This window comes from Mchenga conophoros, linkage group LG23 (assembly GCF_057382185.1).
Source record: "Mchenga conophoros isolate Kocher_MC1m ecotype Shallow Benthic linkage group LG23, M_conophoros_male_GT1.1, whole genome shotgun sequence".
Classification (NCBI taxonomy): domain Eukaryota; kingdom Metazoa; phylum Chordata; class Actinopteri; order Cichliformes; family Cichlidae; genus Mchenga; species Mchenga conophoros.
In genome coordinates this window covers 23,472,631-23,496,547 of record NC_140547.1, presented here as the reverse complement: position 1 = coordinate 23,496,547, position 23,917 = coordinate 23,472,631, and the positions used below count along the sequence as shown (strand labels likewise).

Sequence of the window (23,917 nt, the reverse complement as noted above, 5' to 3'; positions counted from 1 at the left end):
ACAGTCTATCCAATACCAATCGGAAAGTCATCAGATCGATCCCTGGCTAACCCAGTTCATGTGTCAAAGTTCAAGGTGAACCCTTGGTTGCCCCCAATACATCCACTGGAGTGAGTGTGCATATGAATGCTAGAGAGTGTGTAATTCTGAGTGTTCAAATGGACTAGCAAGGTGCCATTGCATCAATGCATTTACCAAACAGTAGTTTGATCATTCTTGGGCTACAGACTCAAAACTCACATTGATATCAGAGACAAAGGTCTGAAAGGTGGCCTTAATTAACACTGTTTGCCTTGCAGTCTTGATGACACATTATACTTATGACAATTTGTGGGAGTCCAATCAAAAGGGTCAGTGGTCAAAGTTGGATGTAACCATCATTCTACAGTAAAAAAAAAAAAGTGAGAAACTTCCAGTCATGACATGCATAACCAATCCAAGCAATTACAACGTATGAATCTGTAAATTGTGCAATAAAATGTCTTATTCTTTAAGAGATACGTTGGTTAGTAGCAGATTTCACCCATTGTAATGATAAAGAAAATGTCTGAATGAGTGGGATATTACTATAGGAGACTATGAAAGACACTTTCTTACATGAATTGAGCTCCAGCTAACCAAAGCAGGAAGGATTTGAGATGAAGTAATATTCATATCAATCACAAAGCTCCACATCACTTCTTTAATTTCAGCTCCATAGAAAAATACACTATGATCTACTATGCAGTCTCTAAAATAGGTACAAAAAAGAAAAAAATCTCCTGTCTCCCTTTTGATCGTCTATATGTTCAACCAAAAGACTTCAGCTCCTCTGGGTGACACTTCCTAGTCATGCCGTTTTATGCATGTATACGGCCGCTGAGGCCTCTAATGCCATATGGTCAGGTCATGTTTGGTTCAAGACGGCTTCTGGTGCAGCATTTTGCTACAGCTCTCTTGGCAGTGAAATAAAGTGCCTCACTGTGATGGAGAAAAAAAGAATCACATAGCAAAAGTCGAAGTGTCATGCTGAATCAGAGATTAGATTTGATATAGAACTGTGCTGGGGAATAAGAGGAGATCACTGGAGAAATTCCATCAAATGCAAAACTGAAAAATGGAATAAATGGCTTAATTTAATGACACCACCTTTATTGAATTCATTTACTTTCTTTCTTCTCCATCACTCAGTCCCATAAACCCCACATTTCTGACTCCCTCTAATGCTCCATCATAAAGGATGGTGCTTCATATTTAGCGCAGTCAAGCTCTAAAAAAGTGTTGCTGAACAATATAACAGTGCGGGCATTCAAGGAATAAAATGAGGGTTTGTTTCAAAGTGATAAACAGTGACTTAAATATCCACACTGTAAGCCTTATTTAAACCACCTGCTTGGGTTAAGGGTTATGGTCAGAAGAGACTTTAGGGGGGTTAAGAAAAATGAAGAAAATGAAGAATGGCTCCAAAACTCAGTCTTGCAGACTTGTCAAAAAGCCTAATTTTACTTTAGGGGTTAAGGTTATGCATTATTTACAGCTTGACTGCTTTGAGCGACAGGGATCCAGTATTTGGTTTGATTAAACTTAACATTCAATATCAGTGCAAATTACAGATGTTCCTTCCTATCCAACCTTGTAAGCCAGTGTGAGTTAGTTAATAACTCTGCAGTTCTCTCTTCCTGTCCAAATATGACCAAATCACTATGAAAACCACTTTCTCACATGAGTTGAGCTCCAGCTGACCAAAGCAGGAAGGGCAGCTCCTGCTCTGAAGGCTCAAGCTGCTTTTGGCCATTTTGGTGTTTCAAAACTGGATATGACAAGAGAAGGGCAGGACTGATGGTGAATCAGCACATTCGTTGGCCAATAATTTGTCGATTATAGGTTGTTAACCAATGAACATAACTCCTCCTTCTTTCTGAAACATCCATTAATTTTCTTCTGCTTATTCAATTTAGGGTCTTTTTGAAACAATGTTAGGATTTAAATTGATTAAATGAAGCTGTTTTTCTGATTTTTATATACACATCGCGATGGGTTCATTATCGAGTTGATGCACATGATGTAACTCATGAAACCTCTATTGGTATCAACCACTGGTGGCCATTAAAAAAACATGCATGCTTAAGGCACTTCCATTTTAGCTTCACTTTTTAGACCTGGAAGCTACACCCATGTTTTATGCTGTCTACAGATGAAATCCAGCTTAGAAAAACAGGATAGGGACAGCCAAAATGCCAGTGAGTTACATAGCATTGGAGACTATGGCATGATCAAAATTATTGTGAAAGTGTGCAATTAAGTTTTGATCTTGCTGCCTTTGAAATAGCTGTGCCACAGACTGTTGACTGAAAGTGTTTGCCCAAAGGTTGAGGTACCATGTGTCCACTTCAGCTGCTTGCAATGGGTTGCTTAATGTGAAAAAACAAAATCAATAAAATCACCAGGCAACTACTGATTTTTGTAGTATTTATTTTGTATTTATGACCTTTCTAATGATAATGTAAATAAGCTGTTTCTTTTTTCTTCCCCTTAGAGTTTATACGATAGGTTATCATGACAGTCCACTGGGTATATTGAAGTCAGACATATCAATAGATATGTATCCCTTCAGTTATCACTGAGAACTTTCTGGAGCACAAACAAAACTGCACAACGAATACAAGTGTGGGAGCTGTCGTTAAACTTGATAAATTAACCAATTAAAGGGCAAAAACACAGGTCTGAAATTAATGGCTGAACACTTGAGGAAACCTCATAATGCTGTGGAAGCGGATGTGGAAGTAACCTTTTCACATCCCAGCTTCTATAATTATATTCAACATTTTGTTTGCTTTCTATGCTCTTCTCTGAGGTGGGGGAGGGTGGGGTGCGGGGGTCAGCACTGACTTTAATTTTCAGATCACTGACATTAAGAAGCAGTGAGTCACTGACATTAGTGAGGGAAGGAAAATAAAGTTGGAGTGCCCTGACAATGTTTCTGTGACTCTTGAACGGTTATGCAAAGTTAGAAACTAAAATAAGGAACAAATGTTTTTGAAAAACTCGAGGTAAGAGCAGCATTTTAAGATTTCACTGAGATATTTATTTGCATTGTGTATCCAACACTTACATAGTAGAGAACAGGCCAATAAGTGTTCAGATTGTTAGGGATATAAAAATGATCCCTGTGCCAAGCTGCTTTTCGCAAGCCAATTAAGTTCATTTTACTGTCGTTGAGCAGAGCGAAGAGCCTCTATTTTGAAGTAGGTCCTAGGCAATGATGGCCCCAGCACCAATCAGTGGCCATAGCTCTATAGGGAGCCTGCTGATGAGCTTTCATCAGTGCTGCGAGCCACTTGTCCCACATCTCTTTCTCTCCCTAATTATGCTGATGAATAAGTCCGTAATAGTGATCTGTCCTCGGTTGATGAGTCCATGCATTTGCTGTTATTGTCTTGTCTCGAGGGCGGGTGTGTCACATATCACACAACTCAAGCTGAGTGCATTCGGGCCATCCACACTGCCCTTTTGTATTACGATCATCTTTCTGTACTTGTCACCCTCCACCCTGCACCCACCCCCTTCAGACCCACCCATCCTCTCCAGCATTAAAAGCACTTTCTCACTCCGGTGATGGGCTGACTTGCTGAGCATGGGGAACAGAGAAATCGAGATGATCACTCTTTCTTTTCACAGTCGGATGCCCTCTTTTCCGTGAGTCAAGCACACACACAGTCTTACAAACACACACACGAACACAGCCAGAAGCTTTTAAAACACTCAGAAAACAATGCCTCTGAAATAATCAGGCAAAAGTGAGAAATTTGTTACATAAATGCAGAAAATCCCAATAACTACTTCCTGTCCAACACCAAAGAGCATCTTGGAGATCAGTTGCATCAGGTCGACAAAGCCTCACATTTGCGGCAGAGCTGGAGAGTTAAGCTGCAGCTTTACCTCTTAAATGCCAATTAATCACTCAGTGACTGAGAGCGAAATGCGGAGAGCACTGTGAAGCCTCTTGAGATTTTTTTTCCCCTCACATATAAATCAAGTGGAATACATTGTCTCCGACTTGTTCGGATTGTTGTTTATAAATTTAGATACTTTAATGCCATAAATTCTCCACTACAGAGAGACATTCATGTTGTTTGCAGTTTTATGGATATGATTCACAGAGCACTCTCCTTGGTATGTTTAGAATGCGAGTACCTTAAGCTTAGACTATGCAAGAGAAAATAACTAGGGGTGCAACGATACTCGTATCGATATTGAACCGTTCAATACAGTGCTTTCGGTTCGGTACGCATATGTATCGAACAATACAAAATTTTTCATTTATTTTATCAACTTTTCTTCTTATGATGCTGTCTGTGTTGAGAGCTCAGTGGATCTGCGTTCGACTACTCCGCCTAGGCTGCACTGTCGAGCGCAGATCCACTGAGCGCAGCGCTAGCTAGCAAGACAGAAGTTAAGCTCTTGTGGCAACATGGCAAATTGAACCTCCCCCACCCTCATTCAGATGTGACCTTTGGTTTTCATGTGACGTATGACCCTGAAGGTAAGCACGTCATGGACAAAAGTAAAACAGTATGTCGGATGTGCCACGCAATGCTCAATTACATGGGTGGGAACTACTGCGTTAGCGCAGTTAGCTCGTTAACGTGTTGGCCGTCCAGCCCCACACACGGGGCGATCCGCGGTAGCTCGTTAATGGAGATTTGCCGTGTTGTGGCGTTAACGTCATTTCTGATTAACACTGACAGCACTAGTGGGAACACAATGAATATGACTGCACATTTACGCCGACATCATCCTAGTGCAAAGACAAGTGGAAGCAGACAAAAACAACAAGCACGCATGCTACAAACTTTACCCGAGTCATTTAGACAGCCGTTAGCACATGAAGAAAGTCTTCCTCAGAAGACTTAAGAGACTTCCATCTGCCACTGAAGGTGCTCAAGAACTTTTACTCCTGCACCATCGAGAGCGTGTGACAAATTAAATTTGAATTTGAATTTGACACATACCACCAACTTCAACTTTAGTGCAGACCAAGCACAACCTCAACTACCCAGCAGCACCACAAAAACTTCAAATAACAGCTCAAGAAAACCCAAAAAGAACTCAACACCTCCTTAACACCCAACATTACTGCTCTTATGACGTTATGACTGCCATTCTTCGCTTTGGTGTCATTTCAGATGGTCATTTAGTCACCAGAGGGATGATTCTTATGTTACAGAGAGGGAGATTTTGCAAACATAAATGACTGTCTAGAGACAATTCTGAAAATAACGCCACAATCACTTTGCTTCCTGTTTTGACTTTCTCAATTCTTTTTTCTCCTAGTGGTTGCGCCTGAGTTGCGACACCTTTCATTCGGGTTAAGATTGAAGCGAGCGCTTTGTCTCTCAAGCACCAGCACAAATGGTTAAGAGGCTGTGGTGATGCACAACATCCAATGCAGTGACCATAAACTAGGCTTGAGGTATTAACCCAGCATCCAAACTCCCCATGTGTCAGCCCAATTGAGAAGCTGGAGCAAGCTTAATCCATGGATCACCCACTCTGCTGCCAATGTCCCAGTGGCAAACACCACAGGACATCTGCATAGGTTGTATGCCAATGCCACAGCAAGCAAGGGAAGGGACCCACACTATATTACGAATGTGGTTTTAATCTTGAGGCTGATCAGTTTGGGTCCAGTGAACTTGAATCCCTTCCCATTATTGTCAAAAGTATTTTAACAGCTTGCAGAACCTCAAGTTGTGAATGTTTAAGACTTTTATCCTGAAGCATTAACAAACAGTATTTCAGCGTTGACACAGAAGAGCATTTTTAACACAGTGGAAAGAATCAGTCAGAGTAAATAATCTTTTGTTTTAAAAATAGGGAAATACAGTAACTGAAAGGAAAGGATTGCATGAATGTGGTTTAGCGCTGAGGGAATTAATGCTGCGTGAATTTACAAGTATTGTCATCCTTCACAAATATATTTTTTCAAGAAGCCTTTACTGGAGACTCAGCAGGCAAAAGGATTGTTTGAACATTGTCTTTTATCTCAGAATTATGGTATGTGTGTGTATGTGTGTTGTCTAAGAGACGTGTAAGCTCTTTGTAGTCATTTACATGCATCAGTTCCTGGTGCTCTGTGTGGCCTGTGACACAGCGCTGACAGCTGGCATGACAGAAGGTGCCGAACTGGGGAATGAAACAAATTGCCTTCATTTTCTTAGAGTGCAACCTCTTCAGGGAACACCGATGAACATTACACAACTGCAACGGCAACAAATCTGTGACTCTGGAAAATAATGACTCACTAGAGAGACAATGAAGTAAAGTTACAGAAACGGAGAGGCAGAGAGATTGTGTTCTGTTTGCTGTGCTGATTTTCAATCTAACTGTTCAGTCAGACCAACTATAATCAAAAGTAAAAAGAAGGAAGTCATTTCTGCTTGAGATATTTTATATTTGGTGTTGAGGATCGCCCCAACTTTGCATGAACACATTCAGAATGAGTAAGGCAGAGAGAGAGAGCACAGGGCATGGAAAGTAGCAGCAAGGCCCCCACCCAACTTACCCATCTTGTAAGTAAAGAGAAGGCTTTATGCAATGGTAAAAGAATGAGTTTGAGTGGAGGTGGGTTGCAAAATGTGCAAATGCACAGTGATTATAAAGCACAACTCACATAAGTGTAGAGACTGGTCTGTGACCATCTGGAAACCATTAGTCAAAGGTAAAAACATATATTTTCCAGTCAAATCAGTTGCTAAGGCTTTGGTCATGCAACCCTAGAGATTGGTCAATGAACACTTGGCAACTACAGGTTGCTATGGAAAAATGTGTATTCCCAGACAAGATGGTGCGTGAACAAGACAAAACTCGCAGCAAGGAGGTATATGGTGCTGCACCTAAAACCTCCTTACAATTGCTTCTGTCACTGGTAGATTTCTGAGTAGGAAAAAAGACTTCTTTAAGAAGTCCAGACGCTTTTCTTTACAAGCTCCTTTAACCTCTGTGTTACAACTTTCAGAAATGCCTGCCGTATCTATACAAAATATCCCACACATTGACTGACCTGCAAATATGAAAGACACACATTCACACCTTCCTTGACTCTCAGCACAGATCTTCCATTGTTCCATTGTCACTGTGTATGTGAGGAAGTGGCATTGCTTGACTACAGCACAGTGCTGTGCATAAAAGCAGACCGACCCAGGCGGGAGAATCATTTCTTGTTTGCATTTCTGAGAACACACATCAGGATGGCCTCCGTATCACTGCCACGCAGGAAGAACCTCTCCGCGCAACAGGCTTTGCCTTGCTTCAGGAAATGGACGAAGCATATTCTGATGGAGGAGAGGTTTCATTTGTCCAGCAGGCCACTGATACCTCCTCAGAAGAATCTGAAAAGGAGACGGAACAAGAACCCAATATGCCTCCACAGAAGAGGCCCCGTGATACTGGGAAGCCCAGCCAGAGCCACACGGCAAAAGACAGCACTGTGTGGGTTGAGGAGAACATTGGAATGCCCAGTGCAGCAACAAATAGCTCGTGCTTCACTGCGCAAGCTGGACCCACAGAGTCTGCTAAGGTTTGTCATTGCCATATTACATATGATATTTATAAATAAACCCATTTAGAGTGAGCTTCATGCAAATTTACCATTTTCTATTTGTTTATCTTGCATCTTCTGACAGCGTAAGATTACAAGTGTGCTCCAAAGCTTCGTTTGCCTCTTAGACGTGGGATTGCTGCAGACCATCGAGAGTGCGCGGTACATCAAGCCCGCAGAACAGAGCCAGACTGGAATTTGTCAATTCATGAACTGATGGCATTCATTTCAATCCTGTTTGTAAGAGCAATTATGTGTCCTGTTGGTGTCATTGTGGATTGCTGGTCAGAAAGATTTCTGGTGCCAGTAATCAAAGAGACAATGCCCCGAGATAGATTCATTTCAATTATGCAACACCTTCGATTTGATGACAAGGACGCGCAGGCAGAACGGGTGAAAACAGACAAATTTGCGGCGATCTCCGACATTTGGACACGCTTCAACGAGAACTGTGCTAAGAGTTTCACTCCAGGAGAACACATGACCATAGATGAACAGCTGTTCCCTACCAAGGTTCGTTGTCCATTCACACAGTATATCGCAACCAAGCCAGACAAATTTGGGATCAAGTTCTGGATGGCCACGGACTTGGACACCAAATATGTCTGCAGTGCATCTCCTTACTTGGGAAAGGACCCCAGTCGTCAGAAGGGAGAGAGGCTGGCAGAGAACGTGGTGTGAAAAGTGTGACACAAACCAAAGTAAAAGTTCTCCCTTTTGAAGTGTGTTGGCTCCAGTGGTGATGCACAACTTTGAAGGTGAATATTCTTGGTCTTCGGTTTGCACTGCACTTTTCTATCACCCAGTAAGTTAGTACTGATTTGTTTGCAGCATCTTCCATGCAAACAGCAAACAACAGCAATCTGAATGTGGAAAACAAAGCAAAAAATCACAAGGAGTTTTCCAGATTTCGCTTGCCAATCCATTGGGGAATATATTTTTTTTCCCGAGCGAGTTGAAGTTGTTAGGGGTTGCCAGCTGCTCTCGAGGCCTGCACGTCAGAGGGTTCAACAGCCTAAAGCAGCTTTAATATGGATTGGTGAAAGAGTATCAGCCCATAAATCCACAGATGTAGGATGGCACCGAGAAGAGCTGATCTGCTGGGATTGCGGCTGAGTTTAATGGAATGACTGAACTAACAGTTTACTTAGTTGGAGACAGAATAAAACAAAAAGTGGTTACCTTAGTCTGACTACTTCCACCATCCTCCCAAGAATGGGATCCACAACAAAAACACAAAATATCCACCCACAAAATTCCCTTGTGCTAAGCCAACTGGCATCCATCGTAGAGCACTTTGAACTCCACTCAAATACTCACACACACACAGACAGGAGGCTACAAGCATACAGCGCAATGGGATCAGTAAGACCAGGGGAACAATAAAGAGTTCATTTTTTCATTCTAGTGTAAAAAAGTCTCTTTTATCTTATGGCTGGAATGCCCGCCATATACTTGCCTCCACTCCAGCAGAGAGAGAACAAAAAGATTTCCTGAACAAAAGACACACAGTGTTTGGGAATCCCGAGTTTGTGTGTGTGCGCATGAACCGCATAGTTAATTGGTACTATGGTTGGCAGGATCTGAGTGTGCACTGATGTGTATGCACCTGGCCAATCTGAGCAAAATCAAAACGCCGTAATTAAAGTTGCGGATTTCTCTGCTCGGGCAATTTACAGTAAGACTTCAGGCCCACGACTTCAGGTGAAAACATGATGTGACTAGAAAACAAGCAGTCGGTCCCCGAGGAAACCCTCCGTGTGTGTTTGTGTGTGTGTAGTTGTGAAGAACTTTACTGTACAGTGCCTTGGAGCATGTTTGCTATAAAGAGGGGGGAAAAAGGGGGGAGTGAAAAAAAAACAACCCAGTGTGTTGAGAAAGTAGCTGCTTAAGTGAAGACGACTTTCCAAATCCCGTGAATAACTGTTAAGTCTCCAGCCTGCAAACGAGCCGCTGGTAGATAAATGGCTGCAGATTGCCAAGATAATAGAGACAGAAAACAACCACTGGTTTGCCTGGAGGCACACACACACACACACACACATAAAAAGCAACACATCAGCAAAAGAGCTCGGGTCGTGAAAGCGGCCGAAATGAAGTGAACTTTTCTAAGCTCAAAGTGGGTAAAGCGTTGTTCTTCTCCAGGAGGAGGGGAAAACGTTTCTTTTGCTCCCGCCGCTGCACATTTTTATAAAGGCCTGCATTATTCACACACCTAAAAAGCTGTCAACCGCTCCTGCTGCGTCTTATAAATGATACAGCCCTTACAAGCAAATCCACGGTGGCTCTGGGCCTCTGACTTGAGGAGAACTTATCTGATCTTCACGGGAAGGCGGAGGTGGGTCTCCAGAGTCCCGTTTCCACCCCCCCACACACACACTTCTCCATTATTAGCTCTGCCAGCCAAAGAGATATTGCGCTCGGTGACAAATGGGAGAGGAGCGCTGGGGTGCAGACAGTGCGGGGGAGGTCCCCCCCCCTTCCACCTTCGCCTCCCCCCGCCCCATCCCCCCTCTTCACCGCAACTCTACCATCTCCACCCTCCCAACCTCCTTCCTCCTCCACGATCCGGGAGCGCTCGCAGCCGTGTCCTCCCTGATAACCATAATTGTGTTTTAAAGCCCCTGATTAAATTTCGCAGTCTCGAATGATATTGTTTTGCGATGAATCCTTATGAAAAATGCTTCACGTTAGGAGATTATGGAAGCGTTGTAGGAGGCGGAGGCGGCAGAGATGACAATTTTTTGTTGTTTTTTTTCTTTGAAACTTCTAAAGCTTCAATGGACGCTAAATGAATCCCTGCCATCACTCTCCTTCTTTTCCTCCGCCCACTCTTGCTCCACCCATCTGTCACGCTCCCTCTCTACGTTATAAACACACACAGAGACATAAACATTCCCCCTTTTTTCCTAAATTCATCCTTTTCTCTGACACCCACAGGCACACAGGTTCCACAGCCATCGAGATTAAGAAAAGTTTCAGAGACGTTTCTCAAACTGGTTTCAGAACCATCTCAGTGTGAGCGTCCCTTCGGAGTTTCACAGTAGCTCTACCTTCTTCTTTCCCCCCTTTTTTTTTTTTAGAGGTGACACAAAATGCAATCAGGGTGAATGAGAAGCCAGCAAATTCAATAATGGAGGCAAATGAAAATGGAACTGGAGACTCTGCACTTAAGGCCGGATGGGCTCACCCTAATAAGCCCTCTTCTGTCACCGGCTTCCCTGCATCTAAATTAACCAGAGGCCCCTCCAATCAGCGCGGACAAACAAAAGAGTCAGCCAAACACCATGAGAGAGCCGCTGAATACTAATAAGGGTAACGAACGGTCGTCAATAGCCAACGCCGATGATGTGCGTGCGTGTGTGTTGGGTGAGGGTGTTTGATTTGTTTTTTTTAAAGTGAAAATAAACTTAAAGAAATGAGAAATTTGAAAAAAAAAAAAAGTGATTTACTTCTATATATACTGACCTCGAGGTCAAGGAACTCACTCATCAAAGAAATTGCCAGCTTCACAGTACAAACAAGCTCAGAACTGCAGGCCGTGTTGCTGTGTCCACCCCTCCAACACCAGTGATAGGCCGTTTTACAGCGGATTAAGCCCGACAGTCAGTCCACTTTCTGCTCTATTATTGTGCTGGAAATGGTGTTTTGGTACAATTGTCCAAGATAAGAACATCAAACTTAAATTTAGAGGGCGCTACGAATGGACCATAGGGGAGCTGTGAAGACAGTAAAACTGCCTGCGCGGCCGAGCTCATAACTTGAAATGTGGGCTATTATTAAATGTCCACTCTGGAGTCAGGGTGCCAGAAAAAAACAGAAGAGAAAAAAGAAAAGTTCTCCTCAGAGGTGCAGAAAAATGTGCACGAGCATGCATGCACTCTGTCAGCCCTGACGTGCGTTTTGTAATTCAGATTAGACTCATTACATATTTTCATGACACAGAATGCTTAAGAAGTGTTAAAAACAGAACTAACCCTCTGCATTGGAACTGACAGTTACAATGGGCTAAATGGGCAATTTGTCATTTTCTGGCACAGAGCTGCAGCACTCATCCCTCCACTTGGGTAATTTAGGACACACCGACACACACACACACACAGACAGGCATTAGCAAATCAACTATGACCAGTAAATTACCTCCATCTGGTTCTACTGTATATTTAGCGTCAGGTACTGTGAGCCAGTCCGGCAGGACACTTCCTTTTCCCCCCTCTGCTGGATTCTAGCTTTGGATTACGTGGCCTCTTCAGCAGATGCAAACGCAGTCCTTCACTGGTCTGCTCAACACTCTAATGGATTCATTCTTTTGGGGAATCTCAAGGGGGGAAGACTTAAAAAATAGTGGACCCAAAAATGTCATTAAAGCACAAAGTCAAACGGGTTACAGACGCCTGGGAGAGAATGAAGAGAGGAAGCTGCACAACACACCTTCACCACTCCAAGAGCCCAAAGCATGCAAATATGTAGCAATGTCAAAAGGGTGGCGCGAGGCTCGTGGGCGAGACAAACAATCAGCCGCTTTGAATATAATTGCTCTCAGACAGCGACCGGATACAGCCTCGTTTTGTCTTTAAGAGTGGTTAAAAAAAACCTCACATACCCATCCGATGGACAAAACATCATCCTGACACAGCAGCAATGTCAAGTAATGTCCTGTATCACATCAGCGAGCACACTGAGGTTTCTCTCTCTCTGTTAAGGAATGAAACGATGCTTACATCTTGTGCTTCAGATCATTTAGAATGGGAACACAAGACTCTGGTCACAAGCAATTCTAATCTCCCGAAAAATTAATTCAGCTCTAATGAGCAAGTTTGATGAAGTCACGGTTATTTAGTTTGATTAGACTGGATTTCCAAGAAGTGCCGGGTGGAAACGCTGACTCATACGGGCTCGCCACACAGCAGTTTCACTCTGAATAGCAGTTGTTTGAGTTTAAGCACGAAAAGTATCGATGTTCCGACAAAGGAGAAAGCAGGGGACAATTTACTCACCGTCTGACTTTGTGAAAATGACTGCTTTTTTGCATTATTGCCTTTAATTCTTAGTTTTGTAACCACAGTGCATTTATTAACTTTTGAATTCATTAGAAAAATGTTTCAGAAGTCATTTATCAAACAGTCCCGTTAAATGCTTAACAATGTTATTCAATTCATTTCTATTCAAATTTATTTTTATAGCGCCAAATCGCATCAACAGCTGCCTCAGGGTGCTTTATATTGGAAGGTGAAGACACTACAATAATACAGAGGAATCCCCAGCAATCAGGCAGCCTCCATATGGGACAGCTGTAGCTCAGCAGGTAGAGCAGGTAATCTACTGGTTGAAAAGTTGCTGTTTCGATCCCTGGCTCCAGTCTGCATGCCAAATATAATTGAAGAATAAGCACTCAGTGCATCATCACTCCCAGCAGCCTAGACCTATTGTACCAAAACTAAAGGAGGATTTAGGGTCACCGGATCCAGCCATAACTACAGGGAGTGCAGAATTATTAGGAAAGTTGTATTTTTGAGGAATAATTTTATTATTGAACAACAACCATGTTCTCAATGAACCCAAAAAACTCATTAATATCAAAGCTGAATGTTTTTGGAAGTAGTTTTTAGTTTGTTTTTAGTTTTAGCTATTTTAGGGGGATATCTGTGTGTGCAGGTGACTATTACTGTGCATAATTATTAGGCAACTTAACAAAAAACAAATATATACCCATTTCAATTATTTATTTTTACCAGTGACACCAATATAACATCTCCACATTCACAAATATACATTTCTGACATTCAAAAACAAAACAAAAACAAATCAGCGACCAATATAGCCACCTTTCTTTGCAAGGACACTCAAAAGCCTGCCATCCATGGATTCTGTCAGTGTTTTGATCTGTTCACCATCAACATTGCGTGCAGCAGCAACCACAGCCTCCCAGACACTGTTCAGAGAGGTGTACTGTTTTCCCTCCCTGTAAATCTCACATTTGATGATGGACCACAGGTTCTCAATGGGGTTCAGATCAGGTGAACAAGGTGGCCATGTCATTAGTTTTTTGGACACGTGTGATGGAGCATTGTCCTGCATGAAAATCATGTTTTTCTTGAAGGATGCAGACTTCTTCCTGTACCACTGCTTGAAGAAGGTGTCTTCCAGAAACTGGCAGTAGGACTGGGAGTTGAGCTTGACTCCATCCTCAACCCGAAAATGCCCCACAAGCTCATCTTTGATGATACCAGCCCAAACCAGTACTCCACCTCCACCTTGCTGGCGTCTGAGTCGGACTGGAGCTCTCTGCCCTTTACCAATCCAGCCACGGGCCCATCCATCTGGCCCATCAAGACCCACTCTCATGTCATCAGTCCATAAAACCTTAGACAAACCAGTCTTGAGATATTTCTTGGCCCAGTCTTGACGTTTCAGCTTGTGTGTCTTGTTCAGTGGTGGTTGTCTTTCAGTCTTTCTTACCTTGGCCATGTCTCTGAGTATTGCACACCTTGTGCTTTTGGGCACTCCAGTGATGTTGCAGCTCTGAAATATGGTCAAACTGGTGGCAAGTGGCATCTTGGCAGCTGCACGCTTGACTTTTCTCAGTTCATGAGCAGTTATTTTGCGCCTTGGTTTTTCCACACGCTTCTTGCGACCCTGTTGACTATTTTGAATGAAACGCTTGATTGTTCGATGATCACGCTTCAGAAGCTTTGCAATTTTGAGACTGCTGCATCCCTCTGCAAGATATCTCACTATTTTTGACTTTTCTGAGCCTGTCAAGTCCTTCTTTTGACCCATTTTGCCAAAGGAAAGGACGTTGCCTAATAATTATGCACACCTGATATAGGGTGTTGATGTCATTAGACCACACCCCTTCTCATTACAGAGATGCACATCACCTAATATGCTTAGTTGGTAGTAGGCTTTCGAGCCTATACAGCTTGGAGTAAGACAACATGCATGAAGAGGATGATATGAACAAAATACTCATTTGCCTAATAATTCTGCACTCCCTGTATAAACTTTATCAAAAAGCAAAGTGATCTGTTAGGGTGACACGGTATCATGAGGTTTCTAAGATAAGATTGGCCCTGATTATTCAAGAGTCTAGTGAGTAAAAGTGAGTCAGAAAAAAAATTATTCACCAGCTGGATGTCGAGTGGTTGCTAGAGTTACAAGGTGAAACTGGTTGCAAAGAGGATGATGCTGCAGCGAAAACCACCTTGCAGTTGCTGGTTCCTAGCAGATTGTAATGGTTGCCCATAGTTTGCATGGAAGACATGTCTACACACATTCACCAACTAGTTGCTGACCTGCAGTGAAACCTGAAAAAGTGTGACACACACTGGAAACAGGAAATCATCATCTTCAATGTATAAGTAGTGCATCGCCACTGCAACCAACACTTATCACTAACGTTTGGCATCTTTCATGGAAACCGTGGGTGAATACAGCAATATGATAGCAACCAAAGCAATCAGTGTGGCACTGTATACGTCTCTGCAACCAATTTTTCCTCCAGAAAGTGGTTATGTCAGTAGCCACCCTCTAGCAATCGCTTACCAACCAGTCATGGAATACACCTTTTTATTTAACCAGGTTACTAGGGTGTCATTAATTGGTCGCTATGCCTGAGTGACTGGACCATGCACTCTGTGGGACTGTTGATTGGGACCTAAACCGCTGCAACCTCTCTTGCCTCTGAATTTGAACTTTGCTGCTATTAAAAAAAAGACTGTTAGCACTCTAAAAGGCAGTATTTGACAACCAGTATGGTGACACATAAAGCTCCTTATTTCTAATTAGCTGTAGATCACATTAAAAACTCTACTGTGACTGCAGTCTTTAATACTTCATATAAACCCACTTGTAGATTTGGAAGCCTCTTGGGTAAGTAACTTCCCAGTCTCTGATGTGCTGAGCTTGGTGCATGCTAGCAGGGAGTGATGAGTCAGTCTGTTTATGCTGGGTGATCTTGACAGATCAATGCCATCATTGCCAGAGTTGCTATCAGGCCTGTTGACGTATGACTAATAGATCGACTGCTGCAGACTCCCTTAGAAGAGGGATTTAGAAAATTTTGCATACACTAGTGTCGGGGAGGGTTCAAACAGGCTTTTCTTTGGCTTTATATGGTATTATGGTGTAAAGCCATTGTTGCTCTCTGGGAGTTCTTTCAGGTGTGCAGGTAACTCAGTTAGCCACGGTCAGCTAACACTGACCTATAAAGTACAATGTGTCAGCCAGTGGAAGTGAATCCAAACATCAAAGAACAGGGCACTGGGAAGCAGGCTTACTGCCCTGGGGTACTATTACCACTCCATTAGAGATCATTTTGCCCTCCTTCCAGACATGCCACAGCCAATAATGGAGACAACCCTGAAGCCTCTTGGGTATTCCTGTCAAAGAACTTGGAAAAGAAAGGGGAAAAAACTACACTAATAAAACTGAGCACAGTCCCAGCGACTTCTGTGTGCAAAAAGAGAAAAAAGTATGGGAAATAAGATGTGAAAAGAAGAAAAAATTAAAGCCAGACGTGTCGTCCTGTTGTGTGCAGACATACAGCAGGATGACAGCAGGTTTGACTGAGGTTCTTTTGGCCCGGCTGCCTTTTCTCCAAGTGACAGCACAAGTAAGAGCCCTCAGGAATGTGCTGCAAAATGATTTCCAAACTGACTTTGCATGAAAGTTCATATGTAAGAAACGTGTGGATTTATGGGTTGCATTACATTACATAATTCTGAAGTGTTTTTTGTTTTCAAAAAGGAATGCTGGTGCTTTGGTCTTTCAACACTCCAAAAAGAGGGATAAAGATGAAAGAAAAAAAAAAGCAAAACTTTATTTCACAAGCAGACTGAAGGGCTCTCTTGCTTTGCAGATCCACGACTGCAGCATTTTCTGGGGTACCAAAGCAGCGTTTGAAGCTGGGAGATATGTTTTAATCATTTGCCGCCTTAATGATGACACTGGATTCATTATTAATGGGCCCCATCCCTCTACTCTCCCTCTTCCTCATAACAGTCCAGAGTGTGAGTGGGTATTAGCATTAGCCGCTTTTGCTCTATTTGATCTTTCAGTAATTACACCACTTTTTGGAGATCACACCACAAGCTTTATGTTAAATAAAGAGGCCTTGGAAGTTTTTTTTTCTATACAAATTCCAAACACAATTATCATGGTTGCTTTTTTACCCCAATATTTATTTAATTTTTTTATTCCATAACAGGGAAAACAGGAATGCTGCTGGAAACTGGAAGCAAAATGGAAAAGAGCGCCTAACATTTATTGTCTACAAACATATCTCTCTGAATTGCCAGTTTGGGATATGAAGAAGAGGTGGGAAAAGTTACAAATGGAGGCAAGCGTGGAGGAATAAAAGGCAACAAGAGTCAGTTGTCTTAATATGAGCTACAGGATTCCTCTTTTTAGGTGTATGCTTTTTAAAAAGAATAAACAGAGGATGTAATAGCTTTGATGTGCAGGATCTTTGTACTCTCCACTGCAGGGATTTACTGTATAGATCAAATCCAGCTTTTATTATACTTCTAAAACTTAAGAAGAGGAAGTTTGCTCATTCTCAGTAGCTGAGAAATGCGCAGCTTACACAGAGGCTTTTTTTGCATGTCTGATTCTTATTCATTTTAAATATGCAAAACCTTACTGGTTTTATATTAATGCGATGTACACATAACCTATGTTCCTGGCATCATTGCTGCCATCATGCACAAGGTATTCACTGTCATCAGTGAAGTGCTGCACCAGGTTATGTTAACAGTTCGTTACATACAGATGTTTTAATAGACACTGTGGCATCACCATTAACCACATCGGTGTTTAAGTGTTATTTTGCAATGAGCGGGGATAAAGCCTAGAAATTAGATGGCAACCCACTGGTAGATACTTTGGGTGAGAGAGGTATCTTCAACAACCATTTAGTAACTGGTTGTTGAAGGAAGGTGGCTGTCATCAGTGATCTCCTGGCAAACATACTCTTCTTTGACTGGCTGAAGGTTTCTGGCAGTTGCTAAGAGTACCTGGAGGTTATGCAGTACTGACTTTATGTACCCAACCAGGGCAGATTCTGCAAACACCTACCAACTACTTGCTGAGCAGCAATGAAACTTGAAAAGGTTTCCGCAGACTGGAAACGGAGACCTTCACTTTCACCTTAAAAGTCAATATGTCACAACATTTACTGTGAAGGTGTAGGTTCTTTGTCAGTGTCAAACTTTTTCAAGATTTACTAACACTAGGCTAGTAGTTGGTGTTTACAGACAAGGACTTCTAAAAGTTGGGTGACTGTGGCAGTCTGGTAGTCACAAAACCAATCACAAGGAAGAAGTGACTGGTGGTTGCTGGTGGCAACTGAACTGAATCAAGATGATAAGGAGAGGAAAAGGATCAAAAGGGGAAGTAAACTGCAAGGACAAAAAGTGCATGAAATAAAACAGGAAGCAACTGAAAGCGAGACAAGACAGAAGTTAAGCAGACAAACAGGAAGACAGAAACATGAACACAACAAAAAGACAAGGAGAAGAAAGAGTAAAAGAAACCACTTTTATAAACAGAGGGTGAAAGTAAAAAGTGATTTACAAAAAAAATATAAGCGGCAGGTACATGGGATGCAAACTTCTTTACGGCTGGAAAACGTGGTTCTTACATCTTTGTGTTCTCCAGGAGAGAAACTATATCTCACAGTATCCACTGTTGTCACTACTGGAGGGTCAAAGAATGGATACCAATGAATATCTTTATTAGCATCAGACGTTTGGGGATCAGGATGCATTCAACTGATACTGGAGTGATCTGGTGATCATTCGCTCACAAATCTCCTCCAACACGAAGAAAAATCACCATCTGCTCAGCTGATCTAGCCAAGCTGAGCGACTGTGAAAATGATAAACAACTTAGAATCCCCGTGACCTGGTAAATCAATAGTCATGCTCTAAAAATGAAGATGCATATGGGGTTAATTATAATCAAGTCTGTTAATCAATTCATCTCAGCAGTAACTGCTGTTGGTAATTTGGCCTAAATGCATTCAAAATGCCCACAAAAATGCTGCAATTAGCGAGACAGCAGCAGTAAATTATTAGTTTTAAATTAGGGGATCCTTGGGATGCTGCCAGGTTGTGAAAACATAGCAGTGTCACTATTCCCCCCAGTGAGTCTGAATGAAAGTGGGCGATAAAAGAAGAGAGGTTGTCAGAATAAACGAACAGGGGGATGGCAAAAACTGGTGCTTTGCTTTCTGCACACGGGCAAAGGGGGCATTGCTGCCAGATGGGAAGTTGGAGTCGGAGCTCTCTTTGGGGCATGCTGAGCCATTTGGCTCTCATCCAAATGGGCAATTTCACAGGGTAGGGGGGGAGGAATAGAGGGGGGGAATAAGCTCGAAAACAAAGCAAAAGTTAAGCAAAGAAAGAGGCGGAAACTGGATCTGAAAACCATTTCACACGCAGCACTTCATCAGCTCGGGTGCTTACGATACCCACTGCTGCGCCGCATGGGGTAATTAGCACTGCTATGTGTAGCGAGCCCTGGTGTATGTATGCACACAGCTCTCGTGGCTTCCTATGGGTGTTATATACTGGCTCAGAAAGAGCTTGAGGACCACAGGGTGAAGCTGAACAAGTCACTATCAGAGGAGTCACTTTAACACAGATTACTCTATATCCTCGCTGCCATGAAGACTGCACAACTGTATGCATACTGACTCCGCAGCCAAATTGAATTTCATGCTTTCTGCGGACACCTACTGTGTACTAAATCCACAGAGGGATAAAGTAGCCGAAAAGCTGTTGTTTAATGTATTGTGTGCAGCGAGAAATGCTGAATATATTCTTCCTTGGCCACGCATACATCCCTTGTAGATATGGCGGACGCAGTGGTGGGATAGAAAATGAATTACAAATGAGTACATTACATCATACATGAATCTAAGCAAATGTGCATGTTATCTTCCTCGTCGTTAAGGAAAGGAGAATAATCTGCTGGCCTAATTGTCAGCTTAACAGAGAGAGAGAGAGATACTGTACTTCCCATTCTTCCCAGGGAGAGGTGTGGAGAGAATCAAGAGGAACTGCACTGATCTATATGCATCTGGCTTAATTGCGGCACCGGGGTGTGTTGGGATCAGGCGGTATGGACTAAAGTCTAGCATTGTGAAGCGCCCATCCTGATTATGTGCTGAAACGGGGCACGGGAGGAGTGCCAGGCAGACAGGCAAGAAACCCAAAGTAAATTCTGCCTCTGCGGCTCGACGCAATCTCCAAACGCTTCGAGAAAAATGTTAAAAAAAGAAAAGGGGAGAGAGAAATTTGGAGATGTGCATTATGCATTGTGGGCATAAATAATGCAGGGAGAAACTTCTTGCACTCGGAAAGGATCCTACACTTTCTCTTCCACCGTCAACGGCCCGATAGTTGCACAAAAACTACTGGACTTACCGTCATTCGATAACATGGAACGACGCAGAAATGCTGGACAGTAATTGCATCATTGTCTCGTTCCTGGCTTCTTATGAAGCACACTGATCACGCAATCGTTTCACTTCAGGGGAAACAAAACACCTTAGAGAACAGGTGGACCTGCTTGAGCTGTTTCTTGTGAGAGAAAAAAAGGTGGGGGGGGAGGACTTAATCAAAACACAAGCTGGCCAATGAGATGACATTTCCTGTTCACCTTGCGTGTGATCCTTTCAGTCCATGTTATTTGCAGCACAGGAACTGAAAAGAGCAATGTGTTGCCCATCATGAGTCATTCAGGGATAAAGGTGCTCTTAGGCCTCGCTCTCTTTGTAGGGGTGGTCGAAATGGAAGGCGTCCTACCGGTTTACTGGCTTAGGATGTCAGCGTGTCCTCTCTCAGGAGTCCTTTATCACAGCGTTCCAACTCCATAAAACACTGCATATTAAACTAAATCTGTCAGGTGTTCAATATGGACCACTGTTTGGTCATCAATCATAAAAATAAATAAATAAATAAATAAACACCACTGCAAAGTCAACGGCATAAGAGCCAACTATAAATTTCTGCCAAACAACCTCCTGAACACCAGCGGTGATGTATGGGCTTCTAACATTTTACTGCTCCTGCTGAACCTTCTTTCAAAGACGTAACAAAAATACTTCAACACACGTGACTTCTGTTTTACACCAAGCTTAATTTGCTTCGTCTGTGAGACGTCGGACAAAGAAATTGCCTGAAGCAAGAGTGCAGGATAGATGCAGGATAAATTACAATGCCCACAGGAAAGAGGAATAAAGTAGGCAGATCGATGCCAGAGAAGAAACCTCAGGCAAAATACAATAAAGTGGGATATAGCAGAAGCGTCTCAGTGGCTTGGCCAGTTTGTTACCCTTCCCTTTTTGTATGTTTTGGCATTCTCCTCTGCAAGAAAACAAAAAGGAAACCCCAAACCCTAAATGTGCTACAATAAACCGTATGCTCAATGATCTTCTATTATTAATTCATTTGATTCAATTCTAACAAATTACTTCTGATACCTTGGTTTGAAAAACAATCGTCAGTCACTGGCAGATCCTCATGCATTTGTCTTTGTCCTTTGGCTGTGCTTTAGAGGACATACGTGTTGGATGTGATTTTTCCCATTGGCCATGGTATAACACTCGAGAAGATTTAGCTCCATCCGTGTTGGAAGAACAAGAATTTCATCTTGTTTTGCCGAAGTAAAGGAATCCAACAAATTTCTTCCAAAATCCAACAAGATTAAAGACAAAGCAGAAGCTGTCTACAGACTCAAAACGGCTTCGTGATCCGTCCTTTGCGGTCTTGTCTACAAGCAGTTAACAGGCATTTCCCATTTACTAAACTATAAAATGAACGAGATGGACTGATACTGTATAATACAGAGCATGAGGAGACTTAGACAAACACAGTTAGTTCTTAACTGACATTTTTCATTTCCAAGCAATTTTATATTCTTTCCTTCAGTTGCTCAATCTTTCTGATGTGGTAAAGGACAGCCTCCCCGGGTGTGCGCTTACAATGCCCATCCCAGGTCCAGAGTTGTTTCCTTTCAGTTCCCATCACTGCCTTTTTACCTTCATTGCCCTTTCTGACAGCAGGAACGCCTTTCTTCTGCCAGATAGAGATTCATGTTTCATGCAGAACGAAATGAATGACACCCTTTTTCATTTTCTTTTGATACAGTTTCCTTACACCTCGTTTTTGGGTGTGCACAAGTCTCGAGCCACTCCTTTTTGTGTTTTGTGTGGAAAATGGGAAATAGTTGGAGACATTTATTGAAACATTTAATTACAGTATACAAGGCAAAAACAGAGTTTGTACAATTCTAACAACCATGATATTTAATATTTGGTGTGACCACCTTTATTCTTCAGCACAGTCTGAACTCTCTTAGGCAGCCTTCTTTAAGTTGTCTCCAGGAATAGTTCTCCAGGCTTCTTGAAGGACATTCAAAGCTCTTCTTTGGATGTTTCTGCTTTTTGTTCTGTTCTCTGTCAACATGATCCCACACTGCTCTGTTCTGCACCCAGATTCATTGCAATTTCTGACATAATGTCAACATGTGACACAAGTTGCCTGTTTTTATTGATTGCAGGGCACCAGTTGAGTTGCCTTTCCCCCACTTCATATAAAGGAAAAATACTGATAATAGCGACTATATTGTGAAATAACACTTATTTGATATTTTGATATGTTAAAATAAAAACTGGCTGAATGGCTGTTTAAGACGTCCTGAAATATGACACCATCTTATCCAGTCTTGGCCATCGCCTTCATTTCTTGGAACACTCTGTTTTCCTTCCTGACCTTCTCTCTGTGTACCATCTTCCCTGCAGTTCCCAAAAGTACAGCGTCAAATTATGCTGTAAAAGAGAACACAGCATTGACAATGACAATAAAGTTTCTGATTCTGATTCTGATTCTGACATGACCCCCCCAGACTCTACTGCTTCTCCTAAGATCACATGTGACAGTTGTCCGTCAGCCAGCGTTCTTCCTGAGACATCTTGTGTTTCTTTCTGGAAGGGATGGCAATGCTGGAGCCAAGCTGGCAGATAAAGGTAACATCTGACTCCTCGACATGCAGGGAAAAACTAACCTTTTAGCAGCCGCACTGCCATTAAATCTGTGAACATCACATGACTAATAGAAATAATGAGAAAATTGAGTGGCAGGGATGTAATTCGGTAAGACAGTGAAGCAGTTGCAGGAAAAACACGATTTCAAAGCTTGTAATACAACATAGTCCTTGCTTCTGTTATTCTGAGTGCAGTTGGAAGGTCGCTCTACCACTGGGTCACATCAAAATGGCAAAGATTAGCTGATGCAGAGGTCGCGACTCAAGGACCTTATGCACAAATAAATTTAGCGCAGACAAAAAGCTACCCTTTCCAAATACAATCCACTTTAGCTTATCCACGCTGACATAACAAAAACAAGCGGGTGAAAAAAAGGGGAGCAACTGTTGCATAAAACATGGCACAATCACTTCCAAAAACTTACTACATGAAAGAAGCCCATTTTGGAGTGTGTAAACAAAATGTAATTGACAGGAAAATAGGACTTTTCACAGACATTTGATCTCTCTATATGGCAACACTGAAGATTAATTTGCCAGCACGGCAGATACGTAACTTCAAAAGTCGAACTCCGATTTGTGACTTAATTAAAAAGGCCCTATTAAAGCTGTATATGTGGGTGTTAAAAACAAGTCAAACCAAAGCATTCGTAGTGCCAAAAACGGCAACATGTTTTATAGGGCGCTGGGAAATATATGCATAATTCACAAAAAAGATGCTATTTATTTTATGAGGGAGTTTAAATTGCTAAGCATTTCACTTTTTTAAGAGTGAATTATCATAACTAAAATGATGAAAATATATTTATTTTGGTTGGGTTATTTATTTATTTATGAATTATTTTGCCTTATTTGTCCTCTAAGATAAGATAAGTGAGAAACGTGAAGAGGTTTTCACATGAACATACTGGTTATTGAGCGTATTGTTCAAAATACATTTCACTCATGACATAACTCTGACCTGTGAGGTTACGTAATCCCAGCTGCCTTAGTCCGTACAGACCGTCCCGTCTGTAGTTCAGGAAGATGGCCAGAGCGTACCGACCCTCGTAAAGTTTGGTGCCTCGGATGATCCGCAGGTTCTCCAGTGGCAGGTAGTCGAACTGATTAAGTGCCACCAGCACATAACCGGTCACTTCTTTGATAGACTGTATGGGAAGGAAAAAAATTATAATTTTAAATGATTGAAAATGGAAGAACAATCGAATCAAATTAGCCAACATTAGCCTTTGTGTTAATCATAATCACGAATATTCTTAACTTTAACCAGTTGTTATAGATGTATAA

At 42.2% G+C, this 23,917-nt stretch overlaps 1 protein-coding gene across 1 annotated transcript in view; it reads right to left on the bottom strand.

Annotated features, from left to right (window-relative positions):
* LOC146547256 (receptor tyrosine-protein kinase erbB-4-like) overlaps positions 1-23,917 on the bottom strand; it is a 373,065-nt gene that overhangs the window by 124,643 nt on the left and 224,505 nt on the right. Inside the window, exon 3 of the mRNA XM_085263592.1 lies at positions 23,592-23,778. Within this exon, the coding sequence (XP_085119718.1) occupies positions 23,592-23,778 (187 nt within the window). The remainder of the gene's footprint in view (positions 1-23,591; positions 23,779-23,917) is intronic.